The sequence below is a fragment of the Arvicola amphibius genome, chromosome 11 (genome assembly GCF_903992535.2).
Source record: "Arvicola amphibius chromosome 11, mArvAmp1.2, whole genome shotgun sequence".
In the NCBI taxonomy this organism is placed as follows: Eukaryota; Metazoa; Chordata; class Mammalia; order Rodentia; family Cricetidae; genus Arvicola; species Arvicola amphibius.
In genome coordinates this window covers 19,857,713-19,880,163 of record NC_052057.2, presented here as the reverse complement: position 1 = coordinate 19,880,163, position 22,451 = coordinate 19,857,713, and the positions used below count along the sequence as shown (strand labels likewise).

Sequence of the window (22,451 nt, the reverse complement as noted above, 5' to 3'; positions counted from 1 at the left end):
TTTCTCTAGGACAATCCATATGTCAAGTCTCAATACATTTTTAAAAGTTGAAATCATGTTTATATTTTTAGGCAAGAAATAAAATTCAACAAGAATAAAAAAGTAAATAGATAAATTAAAATTAAGTAACATGCTCCTAAATGAGCCAAGGGCAATTGAAAAAATGAAAAAAATTAAGAACATTAAAATTACAACAGAATATAACAGAAGATCTGTGTGGTATAGAAAAATCAGTTTTGAGGAACATTTATACCAAAATACATAGTTTTAAAAAATGGTATCAAACAATAGCAATCTCATTGACTTAGAAAAACAAAGACAACCCAAATTAAAGGAAAAAATACTAAAACTTAAATGAAATTGCAAACAGCAATGAAATTTATGGACTTACAAAAAAGGAAAATAGCATCTCTAAATCTTTACCTAGATTAATAAAATAAGACAGTCACATAAATCAACAAAGAAACATAACTGATAACAATAGTTAATTTTGTCAAATTGACAGGATCTAGAATCACCCAAGACAAGTCTCTAGGCACACCTATGAGCTGTCGTCTAGGTTGTCTAGATGTAGGCTCTGGGTATGGTTGGGGGTTTCTTCTTTTTTCCTTGGTTATTTGAAGTAGGAAGAACCACCCTAAATGTGGACAACAGCACCTTCCAGCAGCAGCAGCATCAGCGACATAAGGAAGCCCAAAGCAAAAGTTGCTGAAGCCATTTGCCCTGCTTCCCCTTATTTCCTGCTGGTGAGCTCTAATACTCTGCTGCCACTGTCGCCCTGGGCTGACATCTGAAGTCAGCTTCCTTGCTCTGTCAAAGTGAACTAAAGATGAGCCCTTCAGCTCCAGACTAGGGCTTCTGAGACACTCGGAATGTGAGGCAACCGGTTCTAGCTTCCCCAATGTGAAGACAGCCATTTATCGGACTACCCAGACCTTGTTCTGGCGTCCAGACACTCACAATCCTATTCAGTGTGTATTTATTCTACTGGTTCTGTTCCTCTAGAGGACCCTGATGCTACAAAAAAACTAAAAGATTATTTAAAAGCTACTATGAATAATTATATGGCAAAACGCATGAATCCAACGAGTACTAGAAAGTCCCACGAAGTATACAGACTGCTGAAATTAATTAAGAAAATATAAACAGTAATGACACTGGAGCACTAATGAAAAGTCTTCCATCTAATAACAAGCACTTGTATCTGACAGCCATGCTGATGATTTCTATGAACATATAAAGAGCTATTTACACGTCTTCTTAAAGTATAAATAGAAATTCCAGGGACACTCAACATACTTTTAAAGGGGCAGCACATCCTCATTCTAATCCAAAAACACAACAATAAAAAATTTAGACCCATATCCTCAAAGAGCATAAACGCAAAATTTCTCAACAAAATACAAGTAAACTGAATTGGGCATTTCAAAATGTAGATAGACCATGATTAATTACAATTAACCTCAGGAATGCAGGGGTAGTTTAACATTTGCACATCAATAAACAATACAACAGTCAAATACAAAATCATATCATTATCTTTACAAAATGCAGAAAAGGCATTTAATATGGTTTAATGTCCTTTTATAAAATAAATTAGATATTGAAGGAATATATCTCTAATTATTAAAGCCTATATATGAAAAATCTACCATCAATATCACACTGAATTGGAAAAGGCTGAAAGCATTCCTTAGATCAGAACAAGACTCCTTTTGCTCCCACTGCTCTTGCTTAATATGGTAAGAAAGTCTTGTTGAAAGCAATTAGGAATGAGAAGGAACTGAGGCATCAAATCAGAAAAGAAGAAATTAACCTCATTTTCAGGGGTCATTACTTTACATAGGAAACAAAAATATGCCATCAGAAGGCTTTAATAACTTACAACATCAAGAATTATAAAATATAAATTCTAGGGAATACAAAAAATGGTAAGGTGCCCCCCATGCTATTAGGTCAAAGGTTAATCTGTAGATTCAATGAAAAAAAAATCCTATCAAAATTCCAATGACTTTCTTTCAAGAAGGAAATAAAGTAATTCTATAATTCATAAAGAGTGGCAAAAACTAAGAGATGGTGCAGCAATTCTGAGAGGTGGTGTAAAATTAAAGGCAAATCTGGTAAATGAAGCATTAAAGATATTGAATGCCAAAATAGGAACACATGGGAGAAAATATATGTAAACATGTGGTTTCTAACATTCACACTCTAGCTCAGCATTTTATAACTTTATATCTTAGTGAATTACAGTTTAACATTTAAGGTAATTTTGATGCCTGAAAAACCTGAAAATTAATATTGACCCTTGGATTAAAAATTACAAGTCTGTTCATGATATTTGTATCAACTCACTGGAACGCTAGGAAAAAGACCTTGAATTATGCCAATATACATTTAAGCTCATTTATATTATGTTTACTTTTTATTGCATGAATATTTCAAAAAAATGTAAGTAAAAGTGCTCATTTCCATTTTTTTCTGGATTATGGAAAATCACTACACAAAGTCATGGAGATCACACGAATTTATAATTCACAAGCTATAATTTTTGCATTGTAAAGCAAAAGTTTATAAAGAACATAGCAGAAAAGGGTTTTTCATCTTGTAAATTAACCTTACTTTTATATTTATGGAATGTTTAATATATTTTACTTTGAGAATGTCTTAATGTGACTTTCACGAAGGGCACTGCAGTTTTAAAAAAGAAAGGATTGTGACGTAATTAACGTGTGAAGCGTCTGATGAGAGGGTCCTGAATGAAACACAGGACATCTTGTTCCTAGAGCCTCGACCTCATCGCGAGTTCTCTTTGATGTGGAGATTATGAATAACTATACACAGTTACTATTTTTAAAGCAGCCACAAGAAAAGAAAATGAGGGAAAAAAATGCCTGCCACCAACATGGAGGCTAATAAGATTCTCCCACAGCACTTAGCTGTCCAAATCAAGAATCTGGACCCCAGAATTAAGCATGTAAGAGTGACTTTGTGTTCAGTGGGATCAAATGGAATACCCTTCTATAGACAGTCACCTTCCTGTGCCTCCTGGGTGGTGTTTGAGGCTGCTGCTCTCCTTGCTGTACCACTTTCTCATTTTAGGTGAAGTACAGCTAAATACATGAATAGTTCCAACAGAGAGGCTTACCTGTGCCACTGGTCGACGACAGCCTTAGATGGCAGCCTCCAGATTATTCTAGGCTTTGGGTCCCCAGTAGCTGAGCAGTTTAGTAGCAGTTTCTCACCTAAATTCACCTCTGTCCATTTCTGAGAGGCAATTTCTATTCTGGGGATTGTCTCTTGCTCCTCCACTGTAAGAATCACTACCCTTCTCTCTGAACCTGAGGAGCTGGTAGCAATGCATTCATAAGTGCCCCTGTCTGAAGGAGCAATGTTTCTTATGTACAGGGTTCCATTTGAATACAAGAAAAACTTGGAACGTGTCAACTGCAGCGGTTCTAGTTCGGTCCCATCATAGAGAACCCAGTGAACACTGGGCTGCGGAGTTCCTTTTGCAGTGCAGGGCAGCTTCAAACTTTCACCCGACACAGCAAGGACAGCTTGCTTCTTTTGCTCTAGAATAACAGGGGGAGCTGTGATGACTTGTATCTTAACAAGCAGTGAGTCCTGGCCGGCTGGGTTGCTGGCCACACACTTGTAAAAGCCACGGTCATAAAGACTCACATTACGGATGATCAAGGTTCCATCAGGTGTTACCCAGACCTTTCTGTTTCCCTTGGGTGTTTCTGAGACCACCGTTTGGTTTGCAAGTATCCAGGAAATGGTAGGCATCGGCAAGCCTTCTGCTCTGCACTTTAATTCCACGGTACTGCCGGAATGAACCGTGGTCTCCTTGGCATGCCTCTCCAGGATCCTAGCAGGGTAAGAGACCACAGACAACATGACATGAAGATGGTCTTTGCCAAGTGGATTAGATGCCGAGCACAGGTACAGTCCGCGGTCCTGAATACTGACCCTCTGGATGGACAAGGTGCCATTGGGAAGCACATGGAACCTGCTTTTCTGTGTCCGTTGGGATAGTTCAAGTCCTAATAAGAGGAAAGAAATTTGTGTGTATGTATATATATATATATATATATATATATATATATATATATATATCATCAGCATCAAAGACTGGCTAGAAAACATGAAGCTATGTTTTTGTTAAGCTGACAATAAATAACATTTAAACTGAAAAAACTCTCCAGAGTGTTAAAGCTATTTTTTTTCAATTTTTTATTCACATAAATTTAAATATAAATTCAGATAGTTCAACATGACGTTTCTCTATGTAAACATGACATTTCCCTATATGTGTGTGTGTGTGTGTGTGTGTATGAGATCTACTTTCCAAGTATTTGTTGGCCTAACAAATTAATGTTTTTATTTTTGATGTTACAATATGATTAGATAATTTTACCCCTTCCCTTTCTTTCCTCCAGCTCCTCCCATGTACCCCCTCTTGCTCTTTTTCAAATTTATGGCTTCTCTTTAATTATTGTTTTTACATATATTTATGTGTATAGATAATATATAAATTATAGTAACTATATGAAAATAAATACAATCTGCTCAGCCCTGTGTTACCTGAATGAATATGGTTTTAGTGCAGATCATTTAATATCAGATAACCAATTGATCCAAACTATTTTTTAAAGACTGTTGTTTTGAAATGGGGTCTAATTTTATAGCATAGGCTGGAATTGAACTCATCCACATTGCTGGGCATATCGGCATGTGCCATTCTATCTAGCCTTAAAAATAATTTTTTATTTTAAACTTTATCATTACATTTTATTGATTTGTGTATGCACATATATATGTTCATATATATATTCCGGTTTGTGTGTGTATGTATAGGCACATACCGGTTTGTGTGTGTATGTATAGGCACATGCCGGTTTGTGTGTGTATGTATAGGCACATGCCAGTTTGTGTGTGTATGTATGACCACATATGTGCCATTGCTAGAGTGCAGAAATCAGAAAACAACCTGTGAGAGCCGAGTCTCTCTTTCGACCATGTCTGTTCCAGGGATTGAACTCAGGCCATCGGGCTTGGCTGTAGGTTCCCTTTACTCATGGAGCCATCTAGTTGTTCCACCAAACTCTTCTTAACACATTAAAAACCATTCTAGTGGGGCTGGCGAGATGGCTCAGCAGGTAAGAACACTTGTTGCTGTAGCGGAGGATCTGGGTTCAGTTCCCAGTGTCCTCATGCTGGCTCACAGTCATCTGTTATTCCAGTTCCAGGAGGTATGGTCCCCTCTTCTGACCTGTGTACATACCAGGCACATATGTGCATATATACACATGAAGGCCTAACACTCATACACATTAAAATAAATCTGAAGTTTAAAACCTTCTATTAGGGGCTGGAGATCTAACCCCAGCTCCAGGGAATCTAATAGCTCTGTGCTAAGGCACCTGCCCTAATGTGTGCAAGTGCACACACAGGCACATATACACACATGTACACATATATACATACATAATGCTTGCACACACATGCACACACACACAAAAGTAAAATCTAAAATCTAAAAAAATTCTTCTATGAGCAATACATAAACGTCAAGTGAGGATATTAATAGTTTTTCTATTTTTGGAGACACTTAAAACTAGTGTTGCTCCTTTGAAGACAACTCTGAAAGATATAATCATGTCCTTGGTTCATAACTAAGGTATTGCTAATGGCTACAAATACCTGGTGAGACTCTGGTCCAGTGGACGGTGGGCAGGGGGTTTCCAACAGCCTCACAGGGAAGAAAGGCATCAGCGTTGGCTGGGATAGTAAAACTTGCAGCCTTTCCTCCAATTATTCTTGGTTTCTCCAGTATAGTCTTAGGTAAAGAGTCAGAGGGAAGGAGTTTGGAAGTTGGGTTTTGAACAGGTCTCTTATCAATAACACTCTCCGCATGTTTCTGTCCATTCCCATGTAAGGCATAAGTGCTGGCCTCTGGAAAGCTGAGAGGGGACCACAAGCTCCCTGCTGGCCTTTCACCCTTTAAAATAGTTTCTGAATATGCCTTGCGCCGAATGTGGTTTTCAGGCCAGAGAAAGGGCTTCCAGTTAGAAAACGGTGGTTTATCTGTTCTTACTGCTGCTGCAGGAGTAGAAGGGAGCAGATTAGAGGAGGTAAAGTAAGTGGTGCCGGTTACCGTCTGGGGATCTGGGCGAGCCTCTGCCGAGGATTGCTGCAGATCTGTATTGTTCCTTGAGGATTCATGTATAGTGACTATTCCATTGGTCACCATCTTGAAAACCGAAGTGACCTCACTGTCTGTAACCACACCCCTTGGGGAAGGAATGGGCATTAGGGGAACCCGGCTGCTGAGGGATGGTGGTATAGATGAGGTCCTTTTTATGGTGGTTACCTCTGATCTTCTGAACAAAGTTGTTTCCAAAGCTGTTGTATTTCCCAAAGTCTGAGTATTCTTCTGGGACAGTTCAGTTATGCCCAGGAGACTAGTTTCTGGGTGGAGAGCAACTGTGCTTACAATTCTGCTAGTGTCTTGTAGTGAGGAGTCAGTAAAAGCCAAGGAAGAATCAGCTGTTGTTGGAGATGGGTACATGCTGAAGCCCAAACTCTGTCCTGGGGTGGTGTTTGGGTCATTCCTGCTCTTTGGAGGCTCCTTTATTTGATCTTTTGCTTCTTTGGAACTTGCTCTTTGGGTTTCAGAGATAATGACAGATGCAGAGGCAGTAGGCACTGCCAGTGTGTCTGTTTCTATCAACATGAAGCTCATTGTATTAGCTCTCTTGCTTGTGGCACCAGGACGCACTGAGGCAGAGTTAGCGAAGGACTGTTCCTTGCCCGCTGAGAGACTTCTGGCACCTTCAGTGGCATTGTGGTGAGTGACAGCCATTGCTGCAGACAGAGTTTGCATTCGTGTTGCAGAGAGTGTGGTAGGATGTGAGGGGGGTCCGTGATCTGTGGGTAAAAGAGGAGCTATTTGGGGAAGCATCATGGCTGTGTTCTTCGGTAAACCAAACTGATACAGATTCTTCGACACCCCTTTTTTGTTATGGTTCTCTACAGAGATTTTATGCCAGGGAATTTTCCTTCTTGAGAATCTTGTGTTTGTTGCTTCTGTTGGTATTGAGGGTTTGCTGAGTGGAGCAGAGACTGGTGATGTCATCACTGAATCTCCTTCCTCCTGGATGGTACTGGACGCACTCAGGGAACCACTGTTTTCTAGTGGAGTTTTTTCCAGGGATACAGGTGTGGGAGTGAAAGTCGTGCTTGCTTCACTGGGAGTCACTTGGGTACTTTCACCTCTGAAATATTTTTTAGTGGTTCGTAATGTCTCAATATCTACAGTTTGTTTGTTCTTAAGTAATAATGACGGGCTCAGGACTACAGTGGTAGACTCTTCTGCTAGGTCCCCAGTGATGTTAGCCCTGGGGAGGATGCTAAGGGATGAGCCTGGAGTGGACAGTACTGTAGCAGCCAGGGTGGGTCTCTCTGTGGAAGCACAGGTTGGGCACGTCTTATGGGGTTCTGTGGCTGAAGATTCACTAATACTTCTGTTAGCAGGTCCTTTGAGTGCTGGCCTCATAATCCTATATCTATGCCGTCTGAGAACTGGGGTCCTATATGGGCTTATAAGTCGCCCTCTGCTCCAAATTGTTCTCTCTCTCCCAAAATGCCTGGACCAGGGAGAGTTAGCTGTACTGTTTCTAGAAATGTGAGATAGAGAAGGGGCAGCAGTGTGTGAATCTGAAAGGTTCTTGGGGAAGCGAGGCTCTTTAGTAGTGTGAGAAGAGGTGGCATTACTCCTGGCTCTGCTGAGTCCTGTTATAGGTATCCGATGCCCATAATGCTCTGTTGGATTTGCTGACAGCAAGACTGTATCAACTGTATTGGTGAGGGTGCTGAGCATGTTGGTATGGCCATCAGCAGCCATGGTTCCCCCTGTTCCTGGGTGTGTAGTTTGGGAAAATGCTCTTTTCCCTACCTGAGCAGTACCCTGAGTTGCAGCTACCCCAGGTACTGATGGGAAGATAATGATTGGAGTTTGGTTGGTTACATCTTCGAGTTTGCTTGCTGCAGTTGGGTTTATACTCTTTGACACAGCCATAGTGTCAGTAACATTAGATAGTTTGAAATCGGGAAGGTACTTAGATTGTAGTGTGTGTGGACTCACGGTGGAGGAGACTTCTGTGCCAGACACCATGCCTGTCACAAAGCCGTAAGATGCTGGTCTCGAATCAGCAGTTGATGACCTTTCTGTGACACCAGGCACTTTCGTTTTCAGAACCACGAATTCTTCATCTAGAGAAATCATGCCGGAAGCACGTTCCTCCTCAGCAGGGAGCACCGCAGGTGGAGCACCCAGTGGCACAGGCTTTACTGTGGTATTTTCCTGATTCTTTGGCACTGAGTTCTTCTTTGCTTTCTCTAATAGTGCTGCCCAGTATTGTGGGTCAATCCTCCGAGCAGAAAGAGGGAACTGCCTCCTTTGCTCCCTGAAACGCCGGAGTGTGGAGTCCCCACGCCGCCGATGTATTAGTTCTCTGGATTTGCCCTTCTTCTGTATACTGGAGACTTGTTTTCCAGCCTCTGCCCCTGCTGTCAAAGCTGATGTAGAGAGTTTCGAAGATGGTGGTTGCTTAGGAGGAACACTGGGATTGGGATCTCCAAGTCCAGATCCGTCTGCTTCCCTATCATGCTCAATTGACCTTTGGCCTTTCGTTTGAACTGAAACTTGAAAAATGGAAAAATCAACCCCTGATGGGTTGGCCGCTACACAACGATAATTACCTTCGTCTCTTGGGGTAACCTGCAGTATTCTTAAGGTCCCATTGTTAAGAATTTGCCTGTCTCTCGATGACTCAGAGAGCACAGTGTTTCCTGGAAGAATCCAGCTAATAGAAGCATCTGGAATACCAGTGGAATGGCATGGGAGGTCGAGTGTCTCACCAGTACCCACTGTATGTTGAACTCCATTTCCATGCGTGTGTTCTGCATAGGGCTCCACCACAGTTACCCTATAGGTGACAATGTCTGCGTCTGCATAGTTGGTGCTTATGCAATGGTAAAGGCCACTGTCGAAGCTGTCAGCCATCTGGAGTTCCAACTTTCCCCTTCTGTCTATCAGGATTCGCCCATCCTCACTAACATAAGGGGCTCTCACTTTACTCCCATCAGCTAGAAGCCATTCCAAGTGAGGCGTAGGGTCACCTTGGCCCCGACAGTCCAGGGCAATAGTACTGCCAGCTACAACGGTGTGTTCCAGTTTGGTGTTGTTCATCTTTGGAATCATGGTCCATTTGTGTCTTACCACTCTCATCTCTGCCTTTGGTAGAGTGATCTGAGCGTCGCTGGAGAACTGGACCTGCAGGGTGCTAAGTGTGGTGGCATTTCTGTTCAGCTGCAAGAAAATTTTTTCTTGTTGGAACCAGAAAGGATCAGCTCTGAAGTCAGCCTCTATATTGGTAAAAATGTCTTCAGGCGTAAGAGCCACCTGTTTATATTTGGAAGTCAGTTGTGGACTTCCAGGAAGCTGCTGCTTCCTTTCTAGTATCAGAGGAGAGTCACTGTACAAAGCTAGTAGTTGCCACACTGGCTGGATGTGATTGTGATCCACACTGCACATCAGATTTGTTGAAAATGACATGTTTAGCATGATGTTGTCATTTTCTTCAGTGAATGCAACTGGCAGTGTCTTGAACGGCTTTTGGATGGTACAGACCACACTGGCCTTGTTCCCAGACAGGTCTGTCATGTTCAAAGACACGGAGCCGAAAGGGTTTATGAAATCTTGGGGTGAGGTGGAGGCAGATCCATTGTCCTCCTGAATAGCCAGGCCCTTTGGCTTCAGTGATGGATCAATGGTTGGCTTTGTACACAGGAAGGCTCCAGTAGGTACCATAGCAAGTGGTCTGTTTTTAGACATCCTGGGGTTCATGCAAAGGGGACACTGCTGAGGACTGGAGGGGCTTCTGTCCTTCTTGCATTTTATTACATCTAGAAAAAAGTATCATTTAATTATTCTCAAAAGTTGAGGCATCTTTATAAATTAACACATGAATACTTTGAAGAACTATCTTCACTAGAGTTCAAAGAAGCTTGTGAAATGAATTCTAAAACACATGGTCTACACATCATGTCATGATACAGCATGTACAGGCTTCTAAAACACATGCTCTACACATCATGCCATGATACAGCACACATGGGTTTCTAAAACACATGGTCTACACATCATGCCATGATACAGCACACATGGGCTTCTAAAACACATGCTCTACACATCATGCCACGATGCAGCACACATGGGCTTGTAAAACACATGGTCTACACATCATGCCACGATGCAGCACACATGAGCTTCTAAAACACATGGTCTACACATCATGCCACAATACAACATGTACAGGCACAGGGGTTTCATTTGCCTCGTTCACAGATCTACTTATTAGGCCTGGAGTCATTTAGTACTTGAGAAGTATTAATTGAATGAGCCATTTCCTTATCTAGAGACACCATATCATAAGTGCATGTCCAGCACTTTAATTAATAACCCTTCAGTTCCTCATGCCAAGGTTTTAGGACAGTCATAGAACTTGGCTATACTTTAAAAGGTAGCCTGCTTGAAGATCTCTAAATCCTGGGATAGCATAAAAAATTCAAGAATTTATCCATTATCTAAAAGAACAGTTTGTGATCTAGCTTAGTTGGAATAGGAATGGAGGGATGCAGACAGAAGTATGAGACAAAGAGGCAGGTTAAACCAGCCAATAATATGCGAGTATTGGTAGACCATGGAAGGTATTGGGATGGCCAGTCCAGGTTTATTTGGTGATGGTCCTGTAGGATGAGAGGGACTCAGCACTAGAGAGCCAAGCTTAATAGGGGAGGGGAGAGGCTGTCTGGTAATGTCACAGTTTGCAAATTTTACACTACTAGTCACAAAGGAGTCCTGTTGGGTACCAAAGTGCCACATACTAGGGCATTTTAAACATTGCTCTGATGAGCCTGTTTTTAAAAGCTGGCCATTCAATACCAGAACAGAGGTGTTTTTTTTTTTTTTCTCTGAAACAACAGTCTGAGACTTCTGTGATGTCCCACATAATAGTCCCTCTAGCATTTGCTGAACTCAGCAGGTAACTGAAACAACAGATGTCTTAGATGTAATTCCCGAGAACAGCGTTAAATATGTGCAGTTTCTTTGTAAAGGACCGAGTCACTCAGGCCAAAGACTCTAAACCCTTTAGGTGTATGCCGGTGCTCTCATCTGAGGTCAGCCATAGTCTGACTGTATGGATTGGAAACTTCCAAAAATAAACCTAAGTTTGAAATCACATGCAGTTTTGAGTACTCTGATGAAATCTCACGTTGTTTTAGTGGGCTCCTCACCCATTACAGCACACCACCCTTCTTCCCAGTGTATGCAGATGAAATACACTCCATGCTTAGCTACTAAGTAGCCATCTCCTGCATCACATAAACTGTGATGGTGTCTGTGTCCAGGTAATCCCTGTTTTATTAATCATACTGCCAGCCACAAGGTGGTGATGCTAACAATCAGATATGCCGGAGAGAAGCTAAGGACATGGTTCCTTTCAAAAGAAACTTCTCAACTTAGGAAAGAGAAAATAAAGCAGCATGTCGCAATGCATATGTTAACATTCTTGATTTGTGGTGAAATTTTCACTGTGAAATCAGGAAAAATGAAAAGGAGACATATTTTGCTACTGTACTTTAAACTTCAAAAGTTAGGGCCACAATGTACAGAAGAAACCATGGTATTGTTTGATACTACGTATGGTTTTCCACATCCAAGGCAAGTCCTGGAACGTATCCTTCATGGATAAGGGAACACTACTGTACTTCGGTGTTACCAGGTAATATTTGATTAGTCATTATCCACCTAATTTTCTAGAATAACAATGTGCAGTGGGGGTAGATAGAAAGAATTAAAAGCTTTGAACAATCCTAAGGAGTTCCTTCCATGCCATCTGCCACCTACTGACAACCTGTGTTCTTTACTTGCTTGCCCGTGCCCTGGATCTGACCTCATGAAGCGGAAAGCACAGCTAACTTAGTTAAACCTCAGCACAGAGGAACTGTGTTCATAATCTTGGGATCTTGATGACTACTTGTGTCTGGACCAGCGCTATCGAGCCTCGTGTTTGCTTGGATTTCAGTCCAGCTGTGTCACTTTGTCCCATTGACACCACGCAAGCGCTTTCCATCCCTCAGCCCTGTCACCAACGCCAAGCTCTGACATGAGCTGTGTGACATGCCCAGTGCCATCACTAGTCACACACGCCTCAAGGACTTGGTACGACCAGTGCTTATTTCCAGTTGGCTCCCGGCTTTAGTTCTCCTGATGCCCTCTGCTTTCCCTGTCTGAACCTTCAGTATTCACCATTAGAATGTCTTGTTTGGTTGACTGTCTTCCCACAGGGCAGTAAGCTCTGCTTGTTGGTCTGTATTCCGATCCCTGGTCAAGGGATGTCCAAGAAACATGCAATTCGTGGAGGAAGGGAAACAAGAGGAGTGGGTAAGTACAGAAGGATGAAAGGAAATGCCAGGAAGACAGGTATCTGGCAGGACTAATTCTAAGACCCTGTTTGTCTTATAAATTTAAGGTTTACCTTATAAATTGAGATAAAGATGTTCTATGGTAGAAACTGGCCACTTGCAGTCTTTATACAGCTATTATCATCTGTCTCCCTAGAACTATTGTTATAGCTTTTTATATTTTCAATTCTGTCACACACACTTCTTAAGTTGGCTAATTGAGGTAGTTTTTATGAAAACTACAAGTGACATACATAGCTGCACATATGAGCAGATCACAGAGCCTCAAGTTTTATATCTATGAACAAATGCATGTCAGGAAAACAGCAAACATCTGTATTTGTTGAAAAGCAACACCAAGAGTTTTGTGGAACCAAAGAATGGAAGATGCGAGTAGAGATGAATATATAAACATTGGACTGCAGCAAGTATTAGAGAAATAGTCAGACTTCCTGTGAGAGGCTATCTGATTGCTCAGGGTAGATGGAAAAACTTTCTAAGTAAAAAGGCTAATTCATGAGTCTTGTGAAATTGTCAGTAAGAGATCAAAAGCATGAGGGAACCTGTCATATAGACATGACTGAAAGATTTTTAGTCCCAAAGGGTTTCCTTGTATTTGACATATATAGATATATAACCATATCACATATATGTGCATTGTGTATGGGCACATAACATATACGTTTTTATATATTTTCACAAACACGTTTGAGACATATTAAGACCACAGCTAACTAATAGATGGTGAACTCATTTCTTTTTACCTATATAATAACAGCTTAACAAAAGTATTAAGTACGTACTATGTCCCAGATATATCGTAGAGGCTACAGATAGATAGATTAGACATAGCAAAGACAGCAGACAGTCCATTCTATAAATTAATTCTATAAGTAGTATAATGTTAATTCAAGAAAGAAAACACAGGCAACCTACAGGAGTGTGAGGTCATGATTCTGATGCAGACGGGGTAGATGAGCGGTGTGACTCTCCCGGAGAAGTAATACTGAGCAGAGCTGCCATCTAGGAGCATATAAAGCAGAGAAGGAAGAGGAGAGCTACAGGCAGAGGCAACAGTAGGGTTCCATGCTGAAGCAATTGCAGAGTGTCAGGAGCTGGGATGGAAAGTGCCGGCCTGGGAAGGGGGAGGGAGTTTAGAGAGACATAACTTCCTCTTTAGCCATTGTGACACAGACACAGCTGTAGGGGTACAGAGGTCATTGTCACTGAGTCATTTGGGGGGACTTCATTTTCTGCATCTACATTATCTAGGACTTTCTATTGTAAATGAGGCACCTTCAACTTGTTATTCTATTTCATTAGTACCAAGAAACAAATAGTAACGATACCTGGCTTTCCTCGAATCCAGTCAGACAACCACTTTAAATGGCAGTCACAGGTCCATGGGTTCCCATGCAAATAGAGGCTTTCTAGGTTCGGCATATAGGAAACCATTTCTTTTGGGAGGGAGGTCAGGAAGTTATCAGACAAGTAGAGGTACTTAATGAAAGAGGTTTTAAATGTCTGCAGATAGCTTAAGGAGACAAATGTGTCTGGATGGAGCTTCGTGAGTCGATTTCCTTCTAAATGTACCAGACGGAGCAAGGTGAGTCCATAAAACGCCTCAGGATTGATAAACTCAATGCTGTTGTGATCCATGTGCAACCGGGTCAAGTTCCGGAGTCCATAAAAAGTATCCTTCTGAATTGTTTGGACTTTGTTATAGCTCATTTTTAAGACCTGCAAATAAAGATACGAACATATTTATGCTGTCAAAGGAACTGTCATAAAAGAGAAAGGTTTATGAAGAATATAGAAATATGTTGAGATGAATCCTATGGAATGTGCATACTTTAATTAAAACCTAATCCAACAAATTAGTGCTCCATTAAACGTGATACTATCAGAGACAATCAGACTCGTACAAGCAGTTGTAAATATTAAGGAATTCCCACTAAAGTTATAATATGTACGATAGTGATGTCATGGTTACTTCTAGAGTTTCTTTACTCTTTTATTCTGTATAAGATTAAGCATCATAAACTTGGATTGGATTCAGAACAGCTCAGTGGAATGTGACGTACAGATTGCAAATAAGACAAGATCTTATCACACGCAGGTAACTATGGAAGCTGGGTGACGAGTGCACTGGCGTATTTTAATTACTTTTTTTTTAAGATGATAATACAAAGTAATGTGTTGCACTATGAAATTTATTTCCCTTCCACTGGCCTCCCCTGTGCCTCCCCTGGGTGGTTCCGTTCCTTCTCCTAGATTGCTTCATTGAGTTCATTCATTTCTCTGCCTGCTTTTATGTGTAGTGAAAACAGAAGAAGAAGGAGAAGGAGAAGGAGAAGAGGAAGGAGAAGAGGAAGGAGAAGAGGAAGAAGAGGAGGAGGAGGAGGAAGAGGAGGAGGAGGAGGAAGAGGAGGAGGAAGAGGAAGAGGAGGAGGAGGAGGAAGAGGAGGAGGAGGAGGAGGAGGAGGAAGAGGAGAAATAAATTTAAGATTTATGAGATTATTATTTATGGACTTCAGTATCCCCACTTATAGTATCTTTATTGAGATATAATCCAAAAGTGCTTTTTAAACTTCAGTGTCTTTATGACATCTCCATAATATATGCCATTATGCTTTGTTTGTGTCTACCTCCCAGTACCTTCCATTGTCCCCTTCCCACTCCTGCTGGTTCCCAGCCTCCCCTAAGTGTGTCTCCTTCTGCTTTTACGTCAGTATGTTGACATATCTAGGCTCCAACTATGAGAGAAGCCATGGTTTGTGACTCTTTCCCCATCACCTCATTCTGCTCACTCGTGTCCCCCCCCCCCCCTTGGGCCCTCTCTGAGCACAGCACACTGGTTTTTAGTATACCCGCTGTGCTATAACTAGATCCACCTCCACTATCTCATCCTAGGAAACTCTCATTTCCCCAAATTAAAACCAATCCAAATCCACAGAATTTTTGTCTTTTCTTCACTCTAAGCAACAACTTACTCCCTGTTTCTAGGGATTCATTTCTTTTAAACAATTCATATAAGAAGAATCATACACTATGTGGCGTTTTGGACCTGGCTTCTTTCACCTAGGCAAATGTTTTCAAGATGTTGTAAAACCTATCAACTCTTCATTCCTTTTGGTTTCTTCATTGTTTGCATGTTACACAGTCTTGTTTATCCACTCATCAGCTGGGGGACATCTAGTATGCTGTCTTTTTCAGTAACACGAATTTAATTGATTCCGAATTGTAAGTCAAATAATTTTGACTGTTTCATGATGCTTTAGTATTCAATAAATCCCATTCTAATTAGTTGATCGTGCTGTTCTTTTTTAAAAAGAAAAGAACATGAAGTACTTATAAAAGTTGTGACTTTCTACCCATTTTTCTTATTTGGCTCAAATGATCATCTCTACGAAAGAGGCTTTTCTGGAATGCCAACTTCCATAGTAAGCAAAAGCCAAACTGGAAAGCTCTGCCCCAAATGTTACCTGGAAGTATAACCTCAAACCCAATGTTTCTCAGTCAAAACTCAAAAACAAAAGTGGGAAACATGTAGAGACCAGAAGTTGGCTCTCTTCTTTGTGCTTCCACGTTCGTTTTTGAGCCGATTTCTCTCAGTGAATATGGAGCTCACTGATTGGATAGACTGGCTGGCCAGAGATTCTGCTACCACTGCATCCGGGGCTGGGATTGCAGGTGCTGTTTGCTACTAGGACACACATTTTTGTGCAGCTCCTGGGGATCCAAACCTCGTCCCTCATACTCGCATAAACATTTTACCCATTGAGATGTCACCTCAGCCCCACGGAATTTTAATATTCCAATTTCCACATATAAGGGCATCCCAATTGCAAACCTCTCCTTGATGTCTGTCCCAAGTTTACAAAGTGCCCATCTTCAATCCCACGTGATAGGCAGCTGTGGGGGTGTGCGGCGGAGTTCTACCTCCTCTCTCACCCACCATGGCCCTCGACCCCTCTCACCTGCAAGGACCGCAAGCCTGAGAAGGTCTTGTCAGTGACCGTGTGGATGCCGTTACTGTGCAGCAGGAGCAACTCCAGTTTGCTCAGCCCATAAAAATCCTTTTCTGCCAATCTAGCTAGGCTGTTGTACCTGCAAGACAATTCGTTGTAGGCATCAACCGAGCCTGTCGATTAAAGTGCAGACGTCCAAGGAGAAACAGACAGAAAACCCCCTCTTGCAACTGTGTTCCCAGGAGCTTTCTCAAATACTTGAAATATTGAACTTTGACTTCAGAAGTTCCTCTTTCTACCCAGTCCTTGCAGCCTCAGAGCCCTCCCTCCACATCCCTTCCTGTCCTCAAATACTTAGACATCTTCTAGCATCTACTAAAGCCTAGCATTTTCTTTGTGGGTACCAAGACTCAGGCTGTTTTCTCTGATGCTGTCACCTCACTCTGGCAGGTTAAGAGGCCTGGCACTGGATTCCACATGGGTGTGACTATGAGCTCAGACCCAGAAAAGATTGTGCGGCTCTGGGTAAAACTTGGAGACATCTTGTGTTCCAGTTTCCTCTGCGATAAAGTATAGGAAACAGAATCTAACTCAAAGGCGTTATGAACGCCAGTGTCTTCGTTAGGGTTAGTATTGCGGTGATAAAATGCCATGGCCAAAAGCAAAACTGGGAAGGGAAGGGTTCATATGTCTTCTGCTTCCAAATCACTTTTTTTTTAATCGATGGACATCAGAACAGGAACTCACACAGGGCAGGAACCTGGAGGCAGGAGCTGATGCAGAGGCCATGGAGGACTGTTGGTTAGTGACTTGCTCAACCTGCTTTCTTATAAAGCCCAAGACCACCTGTCTAAAGATGGCAGCACCTACAATGGGCTAGGCCCTCCCCCATCAATCACTACTTAAGAAAACACCCTACAGGCAGGCCTGGTTATAACCTGTTCTTATTGAGGCATTTTCTCAGCTGAGGCTCCTTCTTCTCCAGTGATTCTAACTTGTGTCAAGTTGACGGAAAACTAGCCAGGACAGCCAGTGAATGGATACATAACGGTACTCAGACCAAGAGCTCATAGGGAGAACACAATTAATGTTGGCCTTTCCTGTTGGTGATGACTTCCAAGGCACTGTTGCTCTGTACTGACTACTTCTGTCCCACCTCTATCTCCTCCTCCTGAGGTAAACAATAGTGCTGGCCCGGCATAAGTGACCGCTAATGTCACATCCTCACCTATGGTGCGTCCCATTCCTTGTGCATTTATTTATACATGCAATTTTTCATAAACCTTTAAAATAGCACCATTATTTGTCAGAGTTAGTACGTCAAGTATTTTAAGTAAGCCCCTGACAGTGGCTAGCTTCATGCGCTGTGTAGACATTGATAAGCCTCAAAGGACCTTGCAAAAGGAAATGGTGGATTTTGGGTTTTTTTGTTTGTTTGTTTTGTTTTGTTTTGTTTTTTTACATAGAAGGTAGTTCCTCTTGCTTAGTTATGCCTTGTATCATCACAATGATTGTTAACAGAAACTGTAATGTTTTCCAGTAAATTTTTATTCAGAGTGAAGCTGCCCCATAATTATAAGGATCCCAAACAACTAAGAGGGCCTTCAGGGTCTAGTAAAAGACTATAAGGAAAAAATACTTATTGTCTCCACAAATGTAAGGGTCTTACGAGCTCATTTTAGGAGAAAAATATTAAGAGTAAGCATAGTTATTTTGGGGACAAATCACCAAGATGATCAGTGGTTCCTCTCTGAGAAGGGGATCAGGCAAGGCCCACACACCCTAAATTTATGCGCTCCACGTTGGCTGGGATGCCGTCTGGAATGGAGGTCAGGTACCGAAATGTACAGTGTACCTCCGTGGGCACATAACAGGCACAGCGGCGAGGACAGGCCCTGCTCCCAGGGGTGACCACCAGGCAGACTACAGTGAGGGAGGTCAACAAGCAGCCGACTTCTCTGTTGACTTCTCTGCCCATCTTCATCCTGAAAAGATGCCACACCGGAGTCATGCGGACAGTTCCAGCAAAGTCTCAGGAACACCACCCGTAACAAGTCTGGAATAATTGGGGGGTAGTTCCTTTATTCACACCTTTTGTGGCAAATGAACCTTAAATATATTTTTTTCTTATTTAGATATTGTTCATAAAATATATTTTGATCATGTCTTTTCTCCTGCCCCAACTTCTCCCAGATCCCCCCCCACACTTCCTATCCAACCAGCTTCACGTTCTTTCTCGTTCTCAAAGAAATAAACAAATGAAAATCAAAACAAAACAATAAGAAAAAATGAAAAAGGACCTGGATGGAGGGGGGAGGAACTTGGACTTCCCACAGGGCAGGGAACCCTTACTGCTCTCTGGACAGGAGAGGGAGGGAGAGTGGAGGGGGGAGGGGGGTAAATGGGAGGCGGGGAGAAGGCGGAAATTTTTAATAAAAATAAAGATTAAAAAAAGGAAAAAAACCACAGAAAATATCCATGGAGTCAATTCTGTGTTGGCCTGAAGTGCGGTTGATGTACCCAATGTCACTCCATTGGAGAAAACCGATTTTCCTCTCCAGGCAGGCATCAATTGCAAATGGCTTCTTGGTTAGGGATGGGACTTTGTGTCTACTTGCCTTTCTCTGTGCTGCGATTTTGCCCTGGTTTGAACTTGGGCAGGTCTTGCATGCATGTCCTGTCACCATCTGTGTTGAGTTGGTAAACAAATGAACCTCTTTCTTAATGGGGCCTGTGTCTTTAAGACTTGCTCTTATTAGCTTCCCAATCCTTCCTGCTGCTGTCTCTGAGAACCCCCACTCTAGTTGGCTCGTTTTTTTGTTTCTTATCATGTGCATTCAGATATGCACACATATAAATCAGAATTGTCTATGATTAAATGATAAACACATATATATGCATAGAATTGTAAATCTAGGTTCTGCTTGTAAGAGAAGCCACATGGTATTTTCTTCTTGCGTCTGCCTTATTTTTAGAAGCTTAATGATTTCCAGCTCCGTCCATTTCCTGCAAATGTCATGATTTCACTTCTTATGGAATTCTGCTGCACATATGCACAGCATTTTCTTTATTCATTGTATTTTGACAGACATGTAAGTTGATTCCACTTCCTGGCTGTTGTGAAGAATGCAGCAATAAGCATTGCTATGCAAATCTGTGTTACATACCCAGGAACGGACTGGTAATTCTAGTTCCTATTTTCAGATTTATTATATTTTTTTAGGAACTTCTATAAGAGCTACAAAAATGTAACACCCCTCACTAATCACCCAGTAACTGACTGGGATAATTCAGTTATTCAGTAAACTGAATAACCAGCTCTGAAGAAACAAATACAAACAGCCAAGAAAGACTTGAGTGGCCAAGATTCTTAGCCACCAGAGAAATGCAAATTAAAATTGCTTTGAGAGCCATCTCTCCCCACTCAGAATGCAGAGCATCAAAAAACAAATGCTAACAAATGCTGGTGAGCTCTGGGGAAAGAGGAACCCTTAGCCCCTGGGCTGTGAACTGGGGCGGACACTATGGGAATGTACTCTTTATAGGACCAGCATGTGCTAGCCTCCCATTGGACAGTACCATTAAGTGGGCTCTTTAGTGTGAAAATGTCTTCATAGCTTCTCATGTCCTGGAAAGCAGGATCCCTATTATTAGAGACCATAATAGTGATATTGGAACAATTAAAGTTCATAGATTTAGTCTCGTTTGCACAAGAGCCTTTTAAACTATCAAAACTATAAAACTTTAAAAATAATGCATGTACAATTTAAAAAACTCAGCAACAGTAAATCAGTAAAAGGAAAAAATCATTTCTCTCATCTCACCACTTGGATATAACCAATATTTTGCAGGCATATATATCCCACATATGCATCAATGTATGTATTTATCTATATAATCAGTTTTGTAACATTGTATCATTTAGTGTATAACATGTTTTATTAATTTGATTAAACCTTCCAAGACCACTTTTACAGCTGTAATAACCCACTAGAAAAGAGATTAAATATTTCTAACATTTCTTCAAATCCTTGTCAAAAAAGACACATTGGACATTTCAATGCCCACTACTGACCAGGAGGACAGCAAACTGAGTAGCTGAGTCTCAGCCCAGAGCTATAGCAGCCACCCTGACCTTGCAGGGGTAATAATCTGATTGGAAACACACCTCTCCTCAGGACATAGGAAAGCCGGGCAGTACCACGAACGATTTACACTCAGCTTGATAGAAGATGAGCATGTTAACCCCCACACGTGGGGCAAGCCCCGTGATCCGAAGGCGGAATTGTTATGAATGAGTTTAACCCAAATTAAGACTTACTAAAGATTGCTTACATGCCCACACGGTCACCGCCAAATCACAGGAAAGTTCTGAACACTCTTTGCATGAGTAATAATAGTAGGGGAGCTTGCTGTCATAGAAGAACAAAGAACAAGGTGAAGGTAACCCTCTGTTCTGCTGGGAAAGAAGAGCAACTCTTCGCATCCTGAGAGTTAATTACAAGAGAATGGAGCCATACATAGCGCATATTCCCGGATACTTAAGCCTCAAGCTGTATATAACAAAAGAGTCGGCAATACCTGGGTTCTTCTGTCTTGGCTTTGAATCCTCTTGCAACATAAGCAGAGACAGAAAGTCTTCCTAGGAAAATCTTCACCCGAGTGAAGGAAAGTTCTTTGCTTCCAAAGGGAGCAAACGAGTTCTCTTTTCCTGGCTTACAACTGTGGGGTTGATGCTTCAGAGACCTGGAGGCGCTACTGTAATGTTAATGCTATCGTCCATTTCCTAGCTTACCAAAGCCTTCCTTTATGGGGCTGTTGCAGCGGCTGATGTTGGAGACTTTGTAATGCCTCCTCCTCCCTCAATTAGTATATGTTAGTTCTCTTTAAAGTCACTTAAACACAACTATTAATCAAGCATTCCTTCTTTCCGACGTCCAGGGAGTTTCTCCTCAAATTGCTTGTTTTGCATAAACGTGTCATCAGTGTCTGTGCAAGGGTCTCAGGCTACAAATAATATTCCCCGTGTGTTTTGCCTGGCCTCAGTCAGTGAAGTGAGTTTAATTTGGGAGCTGCTTTTGTCCCCACTCCCCTCCAGTACCTTCCGTTCCCTGGATCCTTCTGCCGGCCCACCCGTTTCTCCCTGGACCCCAGCCCCCACATCGTCCAGCCCCCACTGAGTTCCTTCACTTCCCAAGCAGGATTGTTTGCAGCTCACCTCTGCCTCTGGGCCAATGGACTTGCGCGGTCTTTGGGGTCCGCTCAGCCTCTGAGGCGGGGAGTGGGAGGGGGTCTTCGCTTGGGGGAGAAGGGCAGGGCAGGTGACGTAGCCTAGCCCAGAGCCTCTGCTTCTGCGACTGGGCGGGCCATCGATCTGGGACCACCAGCAGAGTCTGCCAGCGCCAGCCCAGGCTCGCCTGCACTTTTGCTATTGGTTTGTAAATTCCTGGACTTTCCTGCCTTATGGCCCGCTGTAAAAGGACTGGTTCGGGGGCGACGCGTTCTTTCTTTTTGAGACCTCTTTCTACCTCTTTGCGGGGTGGGGAGGGGGGAATCTAAACATGAAAGTGGAAAAAGTACTGTTAGGAGGAGGAAAGAGACTTCGCTTGAGTGGGTGGATGAGGATGTGCAGGAAAGCTAAAGGGGCGGGGAGGGGACGGACAGCAGCGGTGGTGGCAAATACACACGCAGCACGTGATATATCTGAGTAAAAATGTAATGAAACCCGTCAGGTTGCACAAAGGATGTATGCTAATGATGATGATGACGACAATAGCATTCAATTTAATGCTTTAATTCCTGTGGGCTGTCCTGGGTCTGTAGCTCCTCTTACTTCTGCTTGCAAGTTGAAGTAGTTGAGAACTGAGGTATCCGAAGTTTACATGCACTCTTTGACCCTGAGGGAGGCACCTACTCTCTTCCTCTTTATTGGTTACAAATGTTGGA

At 42.2% G+C, this 22,451-nt stretch overlaps 1 protein-coding gene across 3 annotated transcripts in view; it reads right to left on the bottom strand.

Annotated features, from left to right (window-relative positions):
* Igsf10 (immunoglobulin superfamily member 10) overlaps positions 1 to 21,781 on the bottom strand; it is a 28,368-nt gene extending 6,587 nt beyond the window's left edge. Inside the window, exons 1-6 of one of the 3 annotated variants that reach the window (XM_038347252.1) lie at positions 21,724 to 21,781; positions 18,287 to 18,490; positions 16,515 to 16,644; positions 13,884 to 14,274; positions 5,707 to 9,972; positions 3,146 to 4,046 (exon numbers count right to left, since the gene is read on the bottom strand). In XM_038347252.1, the coding sequence (XP_038203180.1) occupies positions 3,146 to 4,046; positions 5,707 to 9,972; positions 13,884 to 14,274; positions 16,515 to 16,644; positions 18,287 to 18,489 (5,891 nt within the window). In that variant the 5' untranslated portion in view covers position 18,490; positions 21,724 to 21,781. Of the gene's footprint in view, positions 1 to 3,145; positions 4,047 to 5,706; positions 9,973 to 13,883; positions 14,275 to 16,514; positions 16,645 to 18,286; positions 18,560 to 21,086; positions 21,461 to 21,723 lie in introns of those variants that run through there. The other 2 variants (XM_038347251.1, XM_038347250.1) reach the window with 2 other exon arrangements.
* Positions 21,782 to 22,451: the final 670 nt, after the last annotated feature.